Source organism: Solanum verrucosum, unplaced genomic scaffold (assembly GCF_900185275.1).
Source record: "Solanum verrucosum unplaced genomic scaffold, falcon-dt-bn FXZP01000255.1, whole genome shotgun sequence".
NCBI classification, from domain to species: Eukaryota; Viridiplantae; Streptophyta; class Magnoliopsida; order Solanales; family Solanaceae; genus Solanum; species Solanum verrucosum.
In genome coordinates, this window is record NW_026020006.1 from 186,339 (window position 1) to 204,687 (window position 18,349).

At 32.5% G+C, this 18,349-nt stretch overlaps 3 protein-coding genes across 3 annotated transcripts; all 3 read left to right on the forward strand.

The window, feature by feature from the left end:
* The first annotated feature begins 944 nt into the window (after positions 1 to 944).
* LOC125819714 (rho GDP-dissociation inhibitor 1-like) lies at positions 945 to 5,876 on the forward strand. Its single transcript, XM_049499190.1, has 5 exons — positions 945 to 1,658; positions 2,930 to 2,996; positions 4,182 to 4,400; positions 4,495 to 4,619; positions 5,582 to 5,876. The coding sequence occupies exons 1-5, from the start codon at positions 1,446 to 1,448 to the stop codon at positions 5,657 to 5,659; spliced, it is 702 nt and encodes a 233-aa protein (XP_049355147.1). The 5' UTR covers positions 945 to 1,445; the 3' UTR covers positions 5,660 to 5,876.
* A 1,920-nt stretch (positions 5,877 to 7,796) lies between these two features.
* On the forward strand, positions 7,797 to 8,342 carry LOC125819715 (cysteine proteinase inhibitor 5-like). The gene has a single exon (XM_049499191.1). It carries the CDS (start codon positions 7,839 to 7,841, stop codon positions 8,238 to 8,240), a length of 402 nt encoding a protein of 133 aa, XP_049355148.1. The 5' UTR covers positions 7,797 to 7,838; the 3' UTR covers positions 8,241 to 8,342.
* A 2,567-nt stretch (positions 8,343 to 10,909) lies between these two features.
* LOC125819562 (putative MO25-like protein At5g47540) lies at positions 10,910 to 17,844 on the forward strand. Its single transcript, XM_049499008.1, has 11 exons — positions 10,910 to 11,262; positions 12,224 to 12,385; positions 12,643 to 12,761; positions 14,124 to 14,198; positions 14,442 to 14,535; positions 14,970 to 15,029; positions 15,770 to 15,838; positions 16,586 to 16,684; positions 17,216 to 17,260; positions 17,348 to 17,450; positions 17,620 to 17,844. Exons 1-11 carry the CDS (start codon positions 11,140 to 11,142, stop codon positions 17,694 to 17,696), a joined length of 1,026 nt encoding a protein of 341 aa, XP_049354965.1. The 5' UTR covers positions 10,910 to 11,139; the 3' UTR covers positions 17,697 to 17,844.
* The last annotated feature ends 505 nt before the right edge of the window (positions 17,845 to 18,349 follow it).

Below are 18,349 nucleotides of genomic sequence, written 5' to 3' on the forward strand. Positions count from 1 at the left end.
TTGTGGGTTCAAACCCGAAGATAACATCAGATAGGCATTTGGAAAATATAAAAAATTGTCTCTTTTTTTTTGACAACTTTTAAATTTCAACTTTTACGTGACATATTTAAAATCTTCTTTACCTCATTAATCTACGTGTCAAATCAAAATTATACATAAAAATTAAAACAAAGGGAGTAATTCATTTTATATTATTCTCGAACATGTAAGCTTATTGTATACTCCCTTCATTTTGATTTATTTGTCTTACTTATCTTTTTAATCCATTTTAAATATATATATATATATATATATATATATATATATATATATATATCTTTTCCTTTTTGGACAACTCTAATCCTAACTTCCCACATAACACCACATAACATGTTTAAGACCATACAGTCCAAAAATCTTCTTTAATTTCTTAAACTCCGTAACGAGTAAATAAAAATCAAGCAAATAAATTGAAATGATTGACTTTTCGTGCTTGAGACAATACTATCCAAAAATCTTCTTAAATCTTATAATTTCGTGTCAAATAAGTCAAAGTCAGACAAACAAATCGAAATGTCTTACTTTCCACATGACATATTTAAGATCATATGATCCAAGAATATTCTCTAATTTTCTAAAATTTCATGTTTAATTAGTCAAAAATAAGAAAAATAATTCAAAACATCTCACTTTCCACGTTACATACTTAAGACCACACGATAAATCTTATTTAATTTCCTAAACTTTGTGTTAATTTAGTCAAAAATCAGACAAACAAATTGAATGATCCGACTTTCCATATGACATGTTTATAACAATACGGCTCAAAAATCTTTTTAAATTTCTTTAACTCTATATCAGATAAGTTAAAATCAGACAAATAAATTAAAACCTTATTATTTTAGTTCTTCAATATGAAGAAGTCAAAAAGGGAGGTTCTTACCATCCACCATATTATAATTTTTCTTTCATGGAATCCCTTGTAAAGAAAACCTTCATGAACTCACCACCATTCCCTTTCTCCTTCTTTCTCTCCTTTTATTATTTCTCATTTTCTTCAATTTAATTCTCAACAATTTAAGGATCACCACATTACCCCATTTATTTCTGCATATTTCTCTCTGTGTCTTTCATCTATTGTTTTTTTCTTCTTGTCTTTTTCTTCTTACTTGCATTATCCTTTCTGGGTATTAGTTTTCTTGGTATTCTTTTTTTCTTCATTTTCACTCATCCTAACCATTTTTCTATGACCCCATTTTCTTGTTTTTCAATAAAAAGAGATTCTTTTTTATTGGGTCTCTGAGCTTTGGGCTTTTCTTGATGTTCTGATTGAACAAGACTAAGTAGCCCCTTTTTGTTCTTTTTCTTGTCAAGAATTGTCCTTTCTGTAATTTCGGCTGTTGGGGTTTGTTTGAAATTCCCAAAAAAAAAGAGAAAAAGAAGAAGAATTAGTAGCAGCAGTAGCTATGCATTCTGATAAGGAGGGTAAAGGGGGAACTGCAACTTCAATTGCTGAATCTGATTCTGAGATTGAGCATGAGCCTGGTGAGAAAAATGTTAGCAGGCAAATGAGTGAGAGTTCCCTTTACACTACTGAGGATGAGGAAGAAGATGAAACTCATAATAAGATTGAGTTGGGACCACAATGCACTCTCAAAGAACAATTTGAGAAGGATAAGGTGCTTCTTTCCCTCCCCCTGAACTTCTTTTTTTTTTTTTCCATTTTTATTTTTTAGTATGATAATGATATGGAATGAGCTTACTGGTTTTACGTAAGTATTGTTTTATGATGTGTTATTGTGTTGTATTTTATCGTACAGTATTGTTTGAATGACGATGATATGAAATGAGCTTATTGGTTGTTATGTATTGTTTCATAACGTGTCTTATTGTGGTGTATTGTATGATATTGTTTTCTTTTAATGTATACAATGTTTGGATGACAATGATATGGAATGAGCTTACTGGTTGTTATGTATTGTTTCATGATGTATCGTATTGTGTTGTATCATATGATATTGTACTGTTTTAGTGTATACAATGTTTGGATGACAATGATATGGAATGAGCTTACCGGTTGTTATGTATTATTTTCATAATGTATCTATTGTGTTGTATTGTATTGTTTTAATGTATACAGTGTTTGGATGACGATGATTTGGAATGAGCTTACTAGTTGTTACGTATTGTTTCATGATGTATCGTATTGTATGATATTGTATTGTTTTAATGTATACAATGTTTGGATGACAATGATATGGAATGTGCTTACCGGTTGTTACGTATTGTTATCATGATGTATCGTATTGTGTTGTATTGTATTGTAGCGTATTATATTGTTATAATGAATATAATGGTTGGATAGATTGTATCGTTTTCCGTTGTTATATAAATCTATAAGAGAAGTAGTTTACCTGGTAGAGGTAATATAAAAAGGTAAGATAAAGGATAAAATAGGACTATTAAATAATAAGTAAAGACAAAATGATGGGGGAAAGGTAACGATGCGATCACACTATATCGGTCGTTATGCAATATGAGACTTTTCGTCATTACCTAACGATGAATTTAACGGTATGATATAACTTAATACAATAGGTAATAACTATCCAAACAAGCTTCATATAACCAATGCCAATTTGTTGGGACTAAAGGGGTAGTTGTTGGTGTTGTAAAAATTGCATTTTTCTGTCTTTCCCATTTATATATGGGAAATTATCTTGAATAGCTGCCCATCCAAAACATATATAAATAAATAGTCTATAGATTTATAATTTTGGTGTATAATATATGTGTACTGGCTAGCGGCTGTAAATATTTTTGACCGAGCGGCCAAATGTAATAATTCCTCCCCCCAAAAAGATTGCATTTTTACGTCTCACCAAATGTTTTTCCCCCTTCTTTTTGTGTTAATGTTTGGTTATGTTTTTCATGTTTTTTGGAATTTTAGGATGATGAGAGTTTGAGAAGATGGAAGGAGCAGCTTCTTGGAAGTGTGGATATCAATGCTGTTGGAGGTAACCATTCTTTTGGTTTCAAGATTTGCTTCATGAATGAACTTTGTGGAATTTCCTATAACTAACATGTGAAATTTGAGATTTTTTCCTTTTCTTGTTTATGATGGGGATGAGTATCCGTGACAATAACTAACAGGTTGAAATAGCATATTGTATGATGTGGGGTTTGAGTAAGTCCAGAAAATAGAAATGTGAACTTTGGGATCCTACCTTTTAGTAATGGTCCTCTTCTTTTCCCTACATTTGCTTTTTAATGCATATAAGGCATGATAGAAATATAATTGTTTAAGTTCTCTTGGTTTTATTTCATTTTTGGAATATGTTTAGTATGAGAATGAAATGGATCTGAATAGAGCGAAACAAATGCAGATGATCTGTATAGCCGACTTGAAATTTTTGGTACTGGGCGAAACAAATGTGTAGTTGATTGATTTGATTGCATTTTGGAATGTCATATTAAAGAACAAATTTTGTGGACTTCATATTTGTTGCAATCCTAATTTGTTCTTCCAGGATCAAATCCTTCTCGCGAAATGTCTGTTAGCTTTTAATTGACTTTAATCGAAGGTAGTGTATTCAACTATTCCATTGAGGTATATGCACATACAATTAAGAAAATGAAATGATTTCCTGGATTCTGTTTTGTCGGAACATTTGTAGTTTGACTAATCATCTGATAAATGCTATTGTCTCGGTTTTTGAGTCATAGAAACAAATTAGATAACAATTCTGGTGTGATCTTCAAGTGAGGAGCGTTCTTTTTCATCTTCACGAATTTCAGTAAAGTAGAATAGAATTTCGATACTGGACCACCCCTTTTGAAGCATAGGTATAGATGACTGAATATATACATAGTGTTAATACTATTTCTTTCTCTTAACTCACTGCTCACTGCTCACAGCACCAAATTTCATTTTTCCGTCATAAGTCCTGATACGACATTCTGGAAGGTGATTTTTAACTGTTTCTTCTGAGTGTCTGTTAATTGTAATATGTGGTGTAGTAAAGGTAAAAAATTCACTATATCTATGCACAATTTAGCTCTTATTAGTACAGTCAATGTTCTTCAAAAACGACACGTTAGAACTTTTCATGGACATTTTGAGATTACCAAAGTCTTGATGACTATGAAAGAAGTATTTTGACAGAAATTCTCACATTTTATACACTGTTTTAAATTTGTAGAATCCCTGGATCCAGACGTGAAGATCTTGAGCCTTGAAATCAAGTCACCTGGTAGACCTGATATTGTTCTCCCAATCCCCGAGGGTGGGAAACCCCAGTGTCCATGGTTTACACTGAAAGAAGGGAGCAAATACAGCCTAAAATTTTCATTTCTAGTCACCAATAATATAGTGACAGGGCTCAAATACACAAACACAGTATGGAAAACTGGTCTCAAAGGTACTATCTGTCTCTATCTATGTGAATGTGGCGACATCTAAATAAGATGTTTCTGATCAAAATGCTTTTTTTCTTTTCACAAAACCTATTTCAGTTGACAGCACAAAACAAATGATTGGGGCCTTCAGTCCTCAATCAGAGCCTTATACACATGAAATGCCAGAGGATACTACCCCTTCTGGCATGTTTGCAAGAGGATCTTACTCAGCAAGGACAAAGGTGATTATCTTCTGCCTTACATGCTCTGAACATATTCTTCGTCTATTATTTGACTTGACCCTCATACTATATACTGTACGCCAGTACTGAAAATCTTCTGCTATTATTGAATTTGGTGAATATTAAGTTCTTCAATACTATGGACTGATCGAGACTGCAGTTGCTTGCTAATGTATATGAATTCTAATTGATAAGTGATAACTACATGTAACCTTCCATAAAAAGCGAAATTAGTAACTTGGAAAATAGGACAAGTTACGTACTGCAACACGTTAAGATTTCACTGTGTATAAGTTAAATCCCTAACTTTATCCCATATTGGAGAATCAGTTGTCATTTCCTTTCGTCTTTGTGGATAGGACATAAATTTATTGTTCTAGAGGTTGATTCATCTAGTCGAGCCGCAATATGATAATGCCAAAAGACAGATTTATTAGGTTGGTACCATAAGCAACATTAAGATCCAAGCATGCACCTAAAGCCTATATTGCTCGGACTCCCCAAAAATGCTGCCTCATCTATGATCCTCCAAAAATGCACTACTTCAGGATCTGACGCACGCACAATAGCATTTCTTGAAGAGTTCGAGCAGCACAGCCTGAAGTTGAAGGCATTTTTAGATATTTTCTTTCATGTTCTTTTTTTGGGTAACAACCGTAAATATTACCCTTAACCAACAAAAACCAAAACACCTAAAGAGCATCTAAACTTCACAACCATCTTCTAGGTAGGGTGTTATGAAGTATTACGCCTCCGATCCAACAAGCAACTAATTACACAAAGAATCTATGTAACAACATACCACATCTCTGAGATTTCTTTCTTAATACCATGTCCGTATTTACAGTTTATAGCTCTCCAAATATGACAATATCAAGTTAAGCTTGTGCATCTTACAGACATCATTCTAGAGGCTGATCTACGGGTATTCATTTAAAAATTTCCTTTTTTTCTTGTTTCAGTTCCTTGATGATGATAACAAGTGCTATTTGGAGATCAACTACACATTTGACATCAAGAAGGAGTGGCTGGCAACATAAACAAAGATGTTGCTTGAATTGTCAAACCAAGACTATTCCTGTTTTCATTCTTCGTAATTTTTGTCCCGTCTTGTCTGATAGTTTTTTGAGAAGAGGAAAAGAAAAAGATAACATTTTGCTGCAGTTGATTATTCAATGATGTGAAGGAGTTAACTTTAGCAGTTAGGTTCTTACTTATTGAGTATCATTGAATAAAGTTAAGCTTTGGCTATGACTGCTTAACAATGAGCTCTCTTTCTATCTCTTTCCTTCTCTTCGCGTGCATAGGTATCGTCGTTTTTCTAATTGAATGTCCAGTAACTGAGATATCTTGAGAAACCAAAAGATTTTGTTGATCAAATTTTGATCTTTCATGTTATGGTTTTTGCATCCCTGTACTTACCTTCTAACTAAATTGACCATTGTCACCATATTTTTCTCTTCTTAGAGAATCATAGTTGGGAGTTATCTGAGTTAGATTATTCCTTTTACTGTGAGGCCAAATATTATATCAAGCTTACTCTTTCATACTTTCATAGTATTATACTGAGTTTCTTGTTATTTTACTGTTTCTTGCACTTCGATTATCATATTACTTTGTGGTTTGTCATGCTTTCTTTAACATTTTGTCTTTGACTTCTTCTATTCCACTGTTTTCTTTTTTGTCGATTTGTTTTGTAATGCTTTTACTTGAGAATCTATTGAAATCAACTTTTTTACCTTGTAAGGGTAAGACTTGCAAACACTATGTCCTTCTCAGACTTTTTTTTTACGATTACACTAGTATTTTGTGAATTTAATCTAGGTGTGAGCAAGTTAGTTCTGGCACAACAATAATATTACAGTGATGGGAAAAATAGAGTGTATGCATACCTTATTATAATCTTGTAGCTAGTGACTGTTTTAAAAAAATCGACTTAAATGAAGCAAATCAAAATAGTAATGAAAAGAAAAAACAATCGTGAGAAATATAGCAACTAATAGAAAAGCAAGCAAAGAATGAGGACATTAATAAAATATTGTGATCACCATAACATAGTAAACAACAGACAATAATAAATAACAAAAGGCAAGGAATTGAACTAGGTGAATGGCCTTTATACCTTTCTATTTACCGTCATATCCTCAATCAGTTGAAGTTACATTATATTTTTGATAATTATCTTGGATATGAAGATTATAAAAAATATATTTATTAAAGTCAAATATAAAAACTCCACCCGTGACCATGAACCCGACCATGACATGGTACCCATGTGAACTTGACTTTAAGAACTTTACATAAACTTTAAAAAATAATTTATATTCGATATTCGTATTGGAGTTGAATCGTGTACACTAGAAAGCAGGGGCGGCTCAACGTAATTGGGGGCCTAAAGCAAAATTTCAATTCGCGGCCTAAAATAATAAATATACTTCATATATGTATTTATTCAAAAAAAAAAATTACAATATTTAGATGAAAATTACTAGTACTTAATATTGTTTTTTTCAGTTACTAGTTTTAGGTATGATTTTATCAACTCAACATTGAAAAACATGCTTTAAGTGAGACAATTTATATGTATTGTTAACATAATGCTATAAGTAATAAGTTGATAAATATTAAATAAAAATAAGAGTTAGAACCATAGAAGTTGACTCAAGAAGTTGATGACTTGATATACCTCATTTTAATATGCTTATAGTAATGCTTGAAACTAAAATTTAAAAAGAAATAAAAAAGAATTTGTAATTCACTTTGTTCAACACTTTTCACTATTAATTTTTATTTTTAACAAAGTACAAAAGATATTAAAGTGGATAAAATAATTTATTTTAAAAAAAATTATACTTTTTTATCATAAATAATTATTTTTTCTATAAAAGTTTAAACACATAATTTATTCTTGACAATAATTTGGGGCCCCTGAAATTTGGGGGCCTAAGGCAAAGGCCTTATTTTCTAAAGCATAGAGCCGCCCCTGCTCTTAATATAAGAGTTTTTGTTGAATTTACATACTGCAAATTCATTTATGTTCGATACTCTTAACATAAGAGTTTTTTTATATCAAAAAATTTAAATTCGAGACATCTAATTAAAAAACCAAGTTACGTGACCAGATCTCATTAAGAAGGTGCACCCTCTATATTAACTTCTCACACGTTAACATTTCCCCGCATTAAATTCTCAAAACCCCTATTTCTCTCACACACAAAAATGGCCCTAAAATTCAACCGCAATCTCGCCGGAACTCTCTTCTCCGCCGTGGTGATCGCTTCCTTCTTCTTCCACGCCTCTGCTTCACTCGGCGGAGGAAAAGGCGGTTTACTCGGCGGTTGGAGTCGTATAACCGACACAAAAGACAGTAAGGTAGTGGAGATCGGGAAATTTGCAGTGGATCAGTACAACGAGGAGTCCAAGTCTGAATACAAATCCAAATTAGTGTTTAAACAAGTGGTGAAAGGAGAAACACAAGTCGTCGCTGGGACAAATTACCGACTGGTCATCTCCGCCACAGACGGCGGTCGTCGTAGCCGTAGCGGCAATAAGTACTTGGCGGAAGTTTGGGATAAGCCATGGGAGAATTTTAGAAATCTCACTTCCTTCAAAAAATTATAAAAAGTGTTTAATTTTCTGCTGTTTTGGTTGTAAAAAAAGTTGTGTTTATTGTGATTGTTATGCTTCTTATATTACTGTTCGATTAGTGACTTTGTTTACTGTTAATTTATTTGGTTTTCTTTTACATTTTGTTTATCGTGAAAGTGATCGAGTTGGTTGAATAGAAGATTTTCAATAGGATTTTAAGTTCAAACCCTCTAAATATTTTTTCGATCCAGCTCATTGCACGAATTTGGAAGATATTATAATAGCAAACGAGTTTAAGTTATATACTATCTTTATGATTAATTGTTTTTCTTAATATTGATTGATCATATTTTACTTATTGTAATATGTAATTCATTTTATCTTGAAATTATAAATTTTCATATTAAAAAGGTTAACTTGTACATATTTTTGAATGATCAAATAGCTTTTATTTTGGGTTTCGATAATGCATATAATTTAAGTTCTTAGGCGAAGGTGGATATAAATGGGTATAATTATTTAGCTGTAGGCTTATAGATAAATCTAGTATTTTTATTGCAGAACATAAATTTATATATAAAAAGTTATTAAAATTAAAATTATAATAAAATATAAGTTTAATGTATAATTCTAAAAATATAAGTTTCGTGTATATATATTGAATTTGAAGAGTTTAAATTTTTTATATTTGCTCCTAATAAGATCTTTTATCTAGCTGAAGTTTTATGCCTTGTTTGAATAAAAATTATTTATACAATCATGTTATATATAAAATATTTAATTTTTTTGATAAGCATAATAAAAAATGGTTCAATTTCTCGATTAAACATAGAGTTTTAACTCAAAAGATGATTTTTATTTTTATTTTTCAAAAGAATGGATGCACAACTTGTTGAAATAAAGTTGTACTGAGTGGATAAGTCTTAAATTTCTTTTTATTTCATTAAATTTTGAGCCATTTATTTGATGCTTGGAATTATCAATCTCCTTTTTACTTTTATTTATATGCATTAAATTCATTAAATGGTGCAAGTAAGTGTCACTATTTGTAATGACTTGAACTCTTTTTCTTTTATTTTCTATCTGAAATAATGATTTTAAATTTATGCATCGTAGAATTTGTCTATGGATGCAATATTTATAATTGAATCTATTTCATTCAAAGAAATTCGAAAATAAAAATTTCTAATTAAAGAGGGATGAATTTCAACCTTCCCACCCTATATAAATATTAAAATCACAATATAGATATCATATATTGAGATTTCAATTTTCTCACTGGATATAGATATTAAAATCACAGTATAAATATTAAATATTGAGTGGAACAAAATAAATAAATAAATAAAAGAACACATTAAAATTATCTTTTGTTTGCCTCTCCCCTTTTCCTTTAATTATGGATCTATGAATTAGTTAAGAGAATATGACAAAATTAATTTGTCTTCATTGTGAGGAAAAGGACATTTTGTTGCTTCACGTGAAAGTGTCAATATTATCATATAGGATCCCATGCTAATATTAATTATTAAGTCATTTAAAATCGATCGTTTTCTCAAAAATAAAAATAAAAATTGATGTGAAATTATAGAGGAAGATAAAGTCTTCCTTAAATGTTAATAAACTTGATATTATTGTGATCGCTTTATTCTTAATTGGATATTTGATTTGAATTCATAAATTTTTTTTAATAAAAATTTAAATTAATATGCGATTTATAAAGAGGAAAAGAATAATGTTTCACTCTTTACAATTTTATTTATTTATCGTTTTGCCTTTTGTTCACTCCCTAAGGCAACATTTATAATAAGAATAATACATAAATATGTCATTTAACTTCGTTTTAATAAAAATGTATGTTCTCTAGTTTTAGGTGTGCACAAATAAACATTGAAACTTGTATAAAATTGAATGAGTAAACACACGCGTTCTACGTGGCATAATACACATATGACGAAAATTGCCATGTATAATGTGTGTGTTTACTTGTTCAATTTTATATTAGTTTAAGTGTCTACTTGTGTATACCTAAAATTGAAGGACATAGATGTTAGTTAAAGCCAAGTTAAAGAGCACATTTATGTAAGTCTTAACGATAAGAGTTATTTGGCTAAATTGCGCTCAAATGTGTAATCTAATGGTTAAATTAAGAAGAACCATAAGATCTCACTATTAAATTTCATACGATACAAAGTATTAGGTGATTTTTCTCCATTTCTTAAAATCTTAGTAAGTAAATTTTTTGAAAGATAACAAATAACAATTGATCGATCCTTACCGCATCAAGTATCATCATCCAAAGTTTTCAACACAATCATTTAAATCTTTATTAGCTAAAAAAATAAGATAAAAGCACGTATACTTTATCATGATTACATAATAAACTTACGTATAAGAAACATGTTCATGCTTTTTATTTTTATTATTTAAAGATAAATATTCGATACAACTAAGTATTTATCACAAATTTCTCGCTGAATAATCTGGGTGTGCTCTGCACGTCATAAAAATTACTCATTTGATTAAATTACCCTTATTAATTCTTTTAAGAATATTTTTAGGTTGATTTTTTTTATTTTCTAAAATTCAAATATTTTATATACTACTAATTATTTTAGCTATTTAGATATTTATTTATATAGATAAATAAAATAAAGTAGTAGTATCCTAATAATATTATGCAACTATACTTTTACTTGCCACTTACTAAAAAAATGTTAGATCCGTGATAATATTTCGGGGTGTGGGGCCCAATCAGATTCAACTGAAAACAGGAATCTGCTGTAGCTTCGGTGCACAGAGAGCTAACGGAGCAGATCGGTGGTTCAACAGTCTCCGGTCGCCGGCGGTATCAGTAGTAGCGGCAGCGGCAGCGGCAGCTTTGTCGCTACCGGAAAATAGAATCGGCGCCGGAGACACAGGTCGGGTGAAGATGAAGGGTTTATTATTCAAATCAAAGCCGAAAACTCCGGTTGAACTTGTTCGTCAGACTCGTGATCTCCTTATCTATACACAGCGTAATTCTGATATTCGCGAGAGCAAGCGAGAAGTAAAGGTAATGATTTGTTTATTAAAATAGAATGCTCTTGCTGTTTATTTTATTTTTTTCAATCGTAGTGTTTAGACATGCTTAAATTTTTTGTTTAGTTGTGATTTGAGTCGGAGGTAAAGCTAGACTTTTGAGTTTATGAGTTCTGAATTGTAGAGAAACGTAGTTTATTGGTGTTGTGATTAAATTGTTTATACAGATTAAGTGAATCTTCTCAACACATATACTCCTTATGTTTTAATTTGTTTGTGTGATTTTGACTTGCTACGGAGTTTAAGAAGTAAAGAAGATGTTTAAATTTTGTGGTCTTAAAAACATGTCATGTTGAAAGTTAGGATTAAAGAGTTTGATGGAAAAGTAAAGAGGTGTTCTTTTTGAAACAGACTTAAAAGGAAAGTAAAACAAACAAATTTAAACAGAAGGAGTACGTGGTTTAGGCAAAATCTATGCAGAACTGTAGTTTTACCCCTAAATCGAGTTTGTCTTGCTTTTTTGTTTGTTCGGTTTGATTTTTATTTGATTTTTTTGGTTGTATGCTTTTGAATCTGGATAGTTTTGTGCAATGTCAGAATTGGATGTCCTTAGTTAGCTAAATTTGGATCTAGATCAGTTGTTTTTTAAATATAATTAAGTCTTTACTTTGATTTTCATTGGATGCTTAAATTGGTAGAAATTCAATCCAATGAATCAACTATGCCTTAGTCCGAATTTGTTTGGTCAGTTATATGTGATGAAACTGGTAGATAGAAGTTACTTGGTGTACGTGCTAGTTGTAGTGGGACAACTTTTCAAAGTTGTGTTATCCTTCGACTTGGTTTTATCTTTAGGTTTTGGAGTACTCCATTGATATGAATTGCATGATGAGAAGAAGGAACAACCATATGTAGTTCTGTTTCTAATTGAATATGCATACATGAATTGGCTATAAATTTGAGTTGTGTACTTCTTTCCTCATCCGAATTTGCAGATGATGGAGTTAAGCAAGACAATGCGAGACTTAAAGTGTGTTCTTTACGGGAATGGTCAATCAGAACCTGTCTCTGATGCTTGTTCTCAGCTGACTCAAGAATTCTTTAGAGAAGACACTCTACGGCTGCTGATTAATATTCTTCCAAAACTGAATTTAGAGGTAATACTTAACCCTTGAATGCATGAAGTTTCTTGTGGTCATGTTGTCTCACTCTTATTGGATCAATTGGCTTTCTTATGCATTTATCTGCATTTCATGAGAATATCATCTGGTTCTCTAGTTTTTGCTTCTGGTTTCACTGCATGTGATTTGGTAATTTGGTGTTGGCTTTTGATGTTTATCGACCCTATTACACATAAGATCTTGTTGTTTCCATCCTCTTGTCTTTCTATTACAAGGAGATTTACTTTTTGCAGGCTCGTAAAGATGCTACTCAAGTAGTTGCAAATCTGCAAAGACAACAGGTTCAATCGCGGTTGATTGCTTGTCATTACTTGGAAGCAAACATTGATCTGATGGATATATTAGTAACAGGGTAAGCAGTGGCAGAAAAGAAGTTTAGGAATATGGTGGCATGTTATTATCATGTGCTTATTGCATTACCAAATTGATTCATTTTATGAGTTTTTAAAATGTTTGAATTAATTTTGGGCTTTTACTTTCTAATACAAATTGCTGATTCTTATGCATGGGCAATCAACAAAAAGAATGGTATGATAGATGAACATGTTATACATAGAATTAAAATAGGATGGCCAAAAAGAAATGCTACTCGGTGCTATGTCATAGTAGGATGCCCATCAGTGAAAGGTAAGTTTTATAGAACAATTTTAAGACCAACAAACATTCACAAGATAAGCGTTCAGAGATGCAAATGCTAAGATAGATGTGTGGTCATATTATATTAGACAAGATTGAAAAAGACCGTATTCAGATTAACAGAAGGTGCAAGTAGCACATATTGAGTATAGAATGAGAACAGATCGCTTGAGATACTTTGGTCGTGCCCTGTGTTTTCCTCCGGATGCACTGATCCACAGGTATGAAATCATGATGAATGAAGGTGTCAAAGTGGAATAAGGTAGACCTAAAATCACTTGGGACGAAGTTGTCTGGAAAGATATACAATCTTTTGAAATCGATGCATATTAAGTGAAAAATAAGGCTTGATGGAAGAAAACAATCTATATATATAGAGGACATGACTCTAGATAGGAAGGAGTGGAGGTCGCGTATTAAGGTGGAAGGTTAGTAGGGTTAGCGTGTTGCCGTCCCTCGCGAGGGTATGGGTTGTTAGCGTTTGGAGTAGTCCTAGCCGTATTGCTGTTTACTGCGTTTCACTCCTCACATTACTTTCTTGATGTTATTGTATCATTTGTTGATTATACACTATCTTTTGGATTGGTTGTTATGTTTTATATATAGCTCTCCTGTCACTTAGATTTGATGTTCTTGAGCTGAGGGTCTCCTGGAAACAGCCTCTCTACCTCCACGAGGTAGTGGTAAGGTCTGCGTACACTCTACCCTCCCCAGACCCCACCTAGTGGGATTTCACTGGGTATGTTGTTGTTGTTGTTGTTTTTATTTTGTATAATATTGGTCTGAGATAAGCTTTAATAGAGCTACATGGTTAGTGAGGATTTATATAGCTGAGCCCAACTGTTTGGTATTGAGGCGTTGTTGTAATCAAAGTAACTCGTTGATTCACATATCTAGTCAAGTTTCTTTGCACTAGTTGTGCTGAGGTAGTATTTTTTGTCATTTTTAAAGCCTTGATAGGATAGCTTCTTTTACAAAATTTGTTTCCTAGGAAGAAAAGACGTTTTTGAAGATCATCTGTCAATCTTTTGGCTATTGGTATATGGATTTCTGATGATTCTTTTTCCTTGCCATTTAGGTATGAGAATACAGAAATGGCTTTGCATTATGGTACGATGCTAAGGGAATGCATTCGACACCAGAGTGTTGCAAGGTGAATCACATGAACCTATCTGATGCGCTTTTTTCTTCTTCATTTTTTTTTCAAACAATTATATATCGTTTGAATTGATTGGTATTAGAGGATTCATATATCTGATCTAAATTGAAGTACGTAATTGCTTTCTTTTTGCTATCTATTTCTAAATTCTTGAGTGTGAATGAAACGTGTTGCAACCTTATGCTGCTACTGCTGGATCTATTTTTTGAGAACATATATATGTGCTTCTGTTGTTAGGTATGTCTTGGAATCAGAGCACGTGAAGAAGTTTTTTGATTATATTCAGCTGCCAAATTTTGACATTGCTGCTGATGCCGCTGCAACTTTTAAGGTTGGGTCCTTTTAATTATGTTAGTGGAATGAATATCTGATAGATCATCGTTGTTCCCTGAAAATATTCTGTTGACATTTCAATGGCTATTCAAGCAAATATGGCATCAATCTTATTCCCTATTGCACTAGCAAACCTCTTAGGAAAAGAAGGAAAGAGAAGCTAATTGTACTCCACATGAACCCTTGGCTGTATAGGGTGTGGTTAGCTTGCTTTTATCAAATCAATAATTGGGGCTTCTTAATGTCTGCTGTAAGAACTTGCTGAATTAATTTCTACTGAAATTCAGTAGATTGGTCGTACTATGGTCATTTAAAGCTAATAGTGGTCTTAACATATTTATTGTTGTTCTGAGAAGCTTTTGCTCTTTCTTAAGAGTTGCTTCTCATGCCTACTGCAGCATTATCCCAATTTGGTTGCAATATTTTTTGCAGGAACTCTTGACGAGGCACAAATCAACAGTAGCTGAGTTTCTTTCGAAGAATTATGACTGGGTAATAGATTTAGTATATTTGTCTTATTGCTTGTTATTGTACACATGCAAGTGAATTGTTTGTACCATAGTTACCAGGAGTTCTCTATGAACTTGTTGCTGCTTGTTTTGTTATCTATAGTTAAAAGTTGTTCTTTAGAAACTTCTTGCTTAATATAGCTTTGATACTTAACGTGTTTTGTTGTAGGCACTATTATTTTCTTTATTACAGTGAAATGATTCTTATAGTACTGATGGAACACTCAGTTTATGCACATTTTACGTTTATGTTTTGGGGCTTCATCTTTATGGCTTTCAGAGTCTACTTTATTAATCTTAGAAACTCTTGCTTTCACCCGATGGTGCCTCTTGAGACACCTTTCCATTATCAACAAAGGGGTGATAAATTGTGACATGTAATTGGAAAGAGAAGTTGTGTTAAGAACCTTAGAGTCTGTTCTTGTTTCTGCCCTTTTCCTTTCACCCAGGTTTGTGTAGTTGAGGGTAGGCAGAATAGGATCAACTGTTATTATCTGAAGGATATCGGTAAGGAGGATTTTAGTGCCAGCTACATGAATTCTCAGTGTTTTGTACTTGGGGTTAATGATTGGTACATAAACGTTTTCAACATTTATCTGTATGATATATATTTTTTAACTTCTAATAGCTTTTTCCGGTTTTCTTGTTGGATTTTCTCATCAAGTACTCTTTCTTCGATAAATGAATCACGAGGAACTTATTCTGTGCTGGTTTTGCTTTCAGTTCTTTGCTGAGTATAACTCCAAACTGCTAGAGTCCAGTAATTACATCACCAGAAGGCAAGCTATCAAGGTAAGGGAAGCCTCCGCTCTTCTTGTAGACAACTTGTGCTGAATAATATACTTCCGAAAAATTCTGTTTCTTCAGAAACTTTTTCACATCTTTTGGTATGTATCTCGGTGGAACCAAGTACATAGTATCCATACATGTTTGATGTGCATTTTCTACCTCAAGCCCTCCTCATATTACATTGAAAACATCTTTTCTTGATCCCTTGTATACTGATCCTCATTTTGTTGAAAGAGTTGTTTTTGCAACTTCCTTTTCAGGGCTGTGTTTGTAGTTGACATCGTAAATTCTTTAGAAAACATTTTTATATGTACCTTTTGGGTTGGGCTCAGCAGATATCCTCTGTCCACGATAAAGCAGGGAAGAGGAGGAAATTGAGGGTCTTGGATAAGAGAGAATTGAATGAAATTCATGTATTCAAAATTTAGCAGTTTTACAGATTCACTAGAATGGAGTGATTCAATCTGTTGATTGACGGGAAATAGAACCTTTTGACTTTGAAGAGAAATTTCCAGTGGTTCAGGTTTTTTCTTCTTTTTTTCCATTTATTCAGACTCTCTGTCATTTCTTTCTACCGAAAATTCATAATGTTATACACCACTATAGGTCATTATAGTTCTGGAGTCTTTCTTCATTTTTTTCACACAGTGAGTCTTTCCAATTTATATTTAGGTAGCTTGTTGCCTGACAGGTATCCCTTTTTCATTGTTTTTCTTTTAATCTTTAAAGATATTTGTTTTATTGTTGCAGCTGTTGGGAGACATCCTGCTCGACCGCTCAAATGCCGCAGTAATGACGCGTTACGTTAGTTCAAGAGACAACTTAAGGATCCTTATGAATCTTCTCAGGGTATTGAGCTATATTTTGTTGCATTGTTCTTATTTCAGCCCTCTCTTCCTGACCGTCATTCTACTTTATTCTTTAATCTTGTATTCTCTTGAAGTTTCTTAGTTCTTTTGGTGCATTTGATTTTATCGTCTTCTTATTTTGTGGGTGGTGGGGTTTTTACCATATCTATCATGAAATGGTTGCAGTTGATATTCGCTTTGCAACATCAGTTCAAGTTTTTGTGTGTGATAAGTCCAACCCAATCCAATGGACAAATCGTTAACTTGTGAAATGAGTAAAATTAGATGGACTACTTTTTACTTAGCACAAAAGACTTGAACGAATGTCACTCACTCATTTGAACAAGTTTAGAGACTCGGATGGCAACTTTTACGTGTATAGAGAAAGTTGTGCAGCTCCCTTTTCCCATCACTTTAGCTGATGATCTGAAAAGCCAGCCTCGCACCGAGAAGAATGGCTACGCTACGCCATCAAAATATCTTCTTGAATTTCTGTGATTTTTTGTTGATTGCTGATTTCCTCATTTGGCAGGAATCAAGCAAGAGTATCCAGATAGAAGCATTCCATGTTTTCAAGGTACTCTATTGATTTTGACTTTTTTTAACCACGTCCGCTGACTGTTCCGTTAGCAACAGCTTCGTCTCTGACTTTCGTCTTTTGCAGTTATTTGCTGCAAACAAGAACAAGCCTTCAGATATTATTAGCATCCTCGTCGCAAATAGAAGCAAGCTTCTGCGCCTCTTTGCCGATTTTAAGACTGATAAAGGTACATACATACAAAGTAAATATCAATTACCAATATGTTACATGCTCATAAATATGAACTCAGAACTGTATCTCGTGAAAGGATACCTCACAGTTAAGCTGGCTCGGACACAACAATTATCCGAAAACGTAACATTATTCCTAACTCTTTATCTTTTCCTATCTTACAGAGGATGAGCAATTTGAGGCTGACAAAGCACAAGTTGTCAAAGAAATTGCAGCCCTTGAAACCAAGGAACTCTCTTGAACTCAGTACTAGTTAGTTCCTAAGCTGTCAAGGTTATGGCTCTGTGTGTGTATATGAATGATGTTTTTTCTCAACTGAACTTAGCTCTTGAAATTATTAATTAACCTTCACTTTTTGTTTGTGGTTATTTTGTCATTTGTTTCCTTCATCTTCTTTCTCGAGCCAAAAAACACTTTTTTTTGAAAGGTTTGGAGATTTTATTGTTGCATTTCATTCGAACGTATTTTGATAAATCGGTTCTTTTTTAGCCGATTGTATACTGGAAACATCCTCCCTACTCCATATAGAAGGTTACCGTACACGGTACACCTCACCTTCCTCACACTCCACTAGTAAAATTATACTATTGTGTAGTTTAAGTGGTCAAACTAGAGCCTCCACTTTCTTTTCGTTATAGCTATATAAAAGTTGGAGCATTATAACTACGTAAAATTGCATGTTTTGTTTTTTAAATTGGCTAATTTGTATTAAAAATTTTGTTCTTTAGCCATCAACTTATATGGGAAAAGGATATGATATATCCCAAACTTTGTTATTTATAGCTCATATACCCATCGTTATGAAAGTGATTTATATATACATTATTGTTTTACAAATAACTTATATATACTATTTGCATCTAATTAAAATGAAATTAATTTTTATTAACTTTT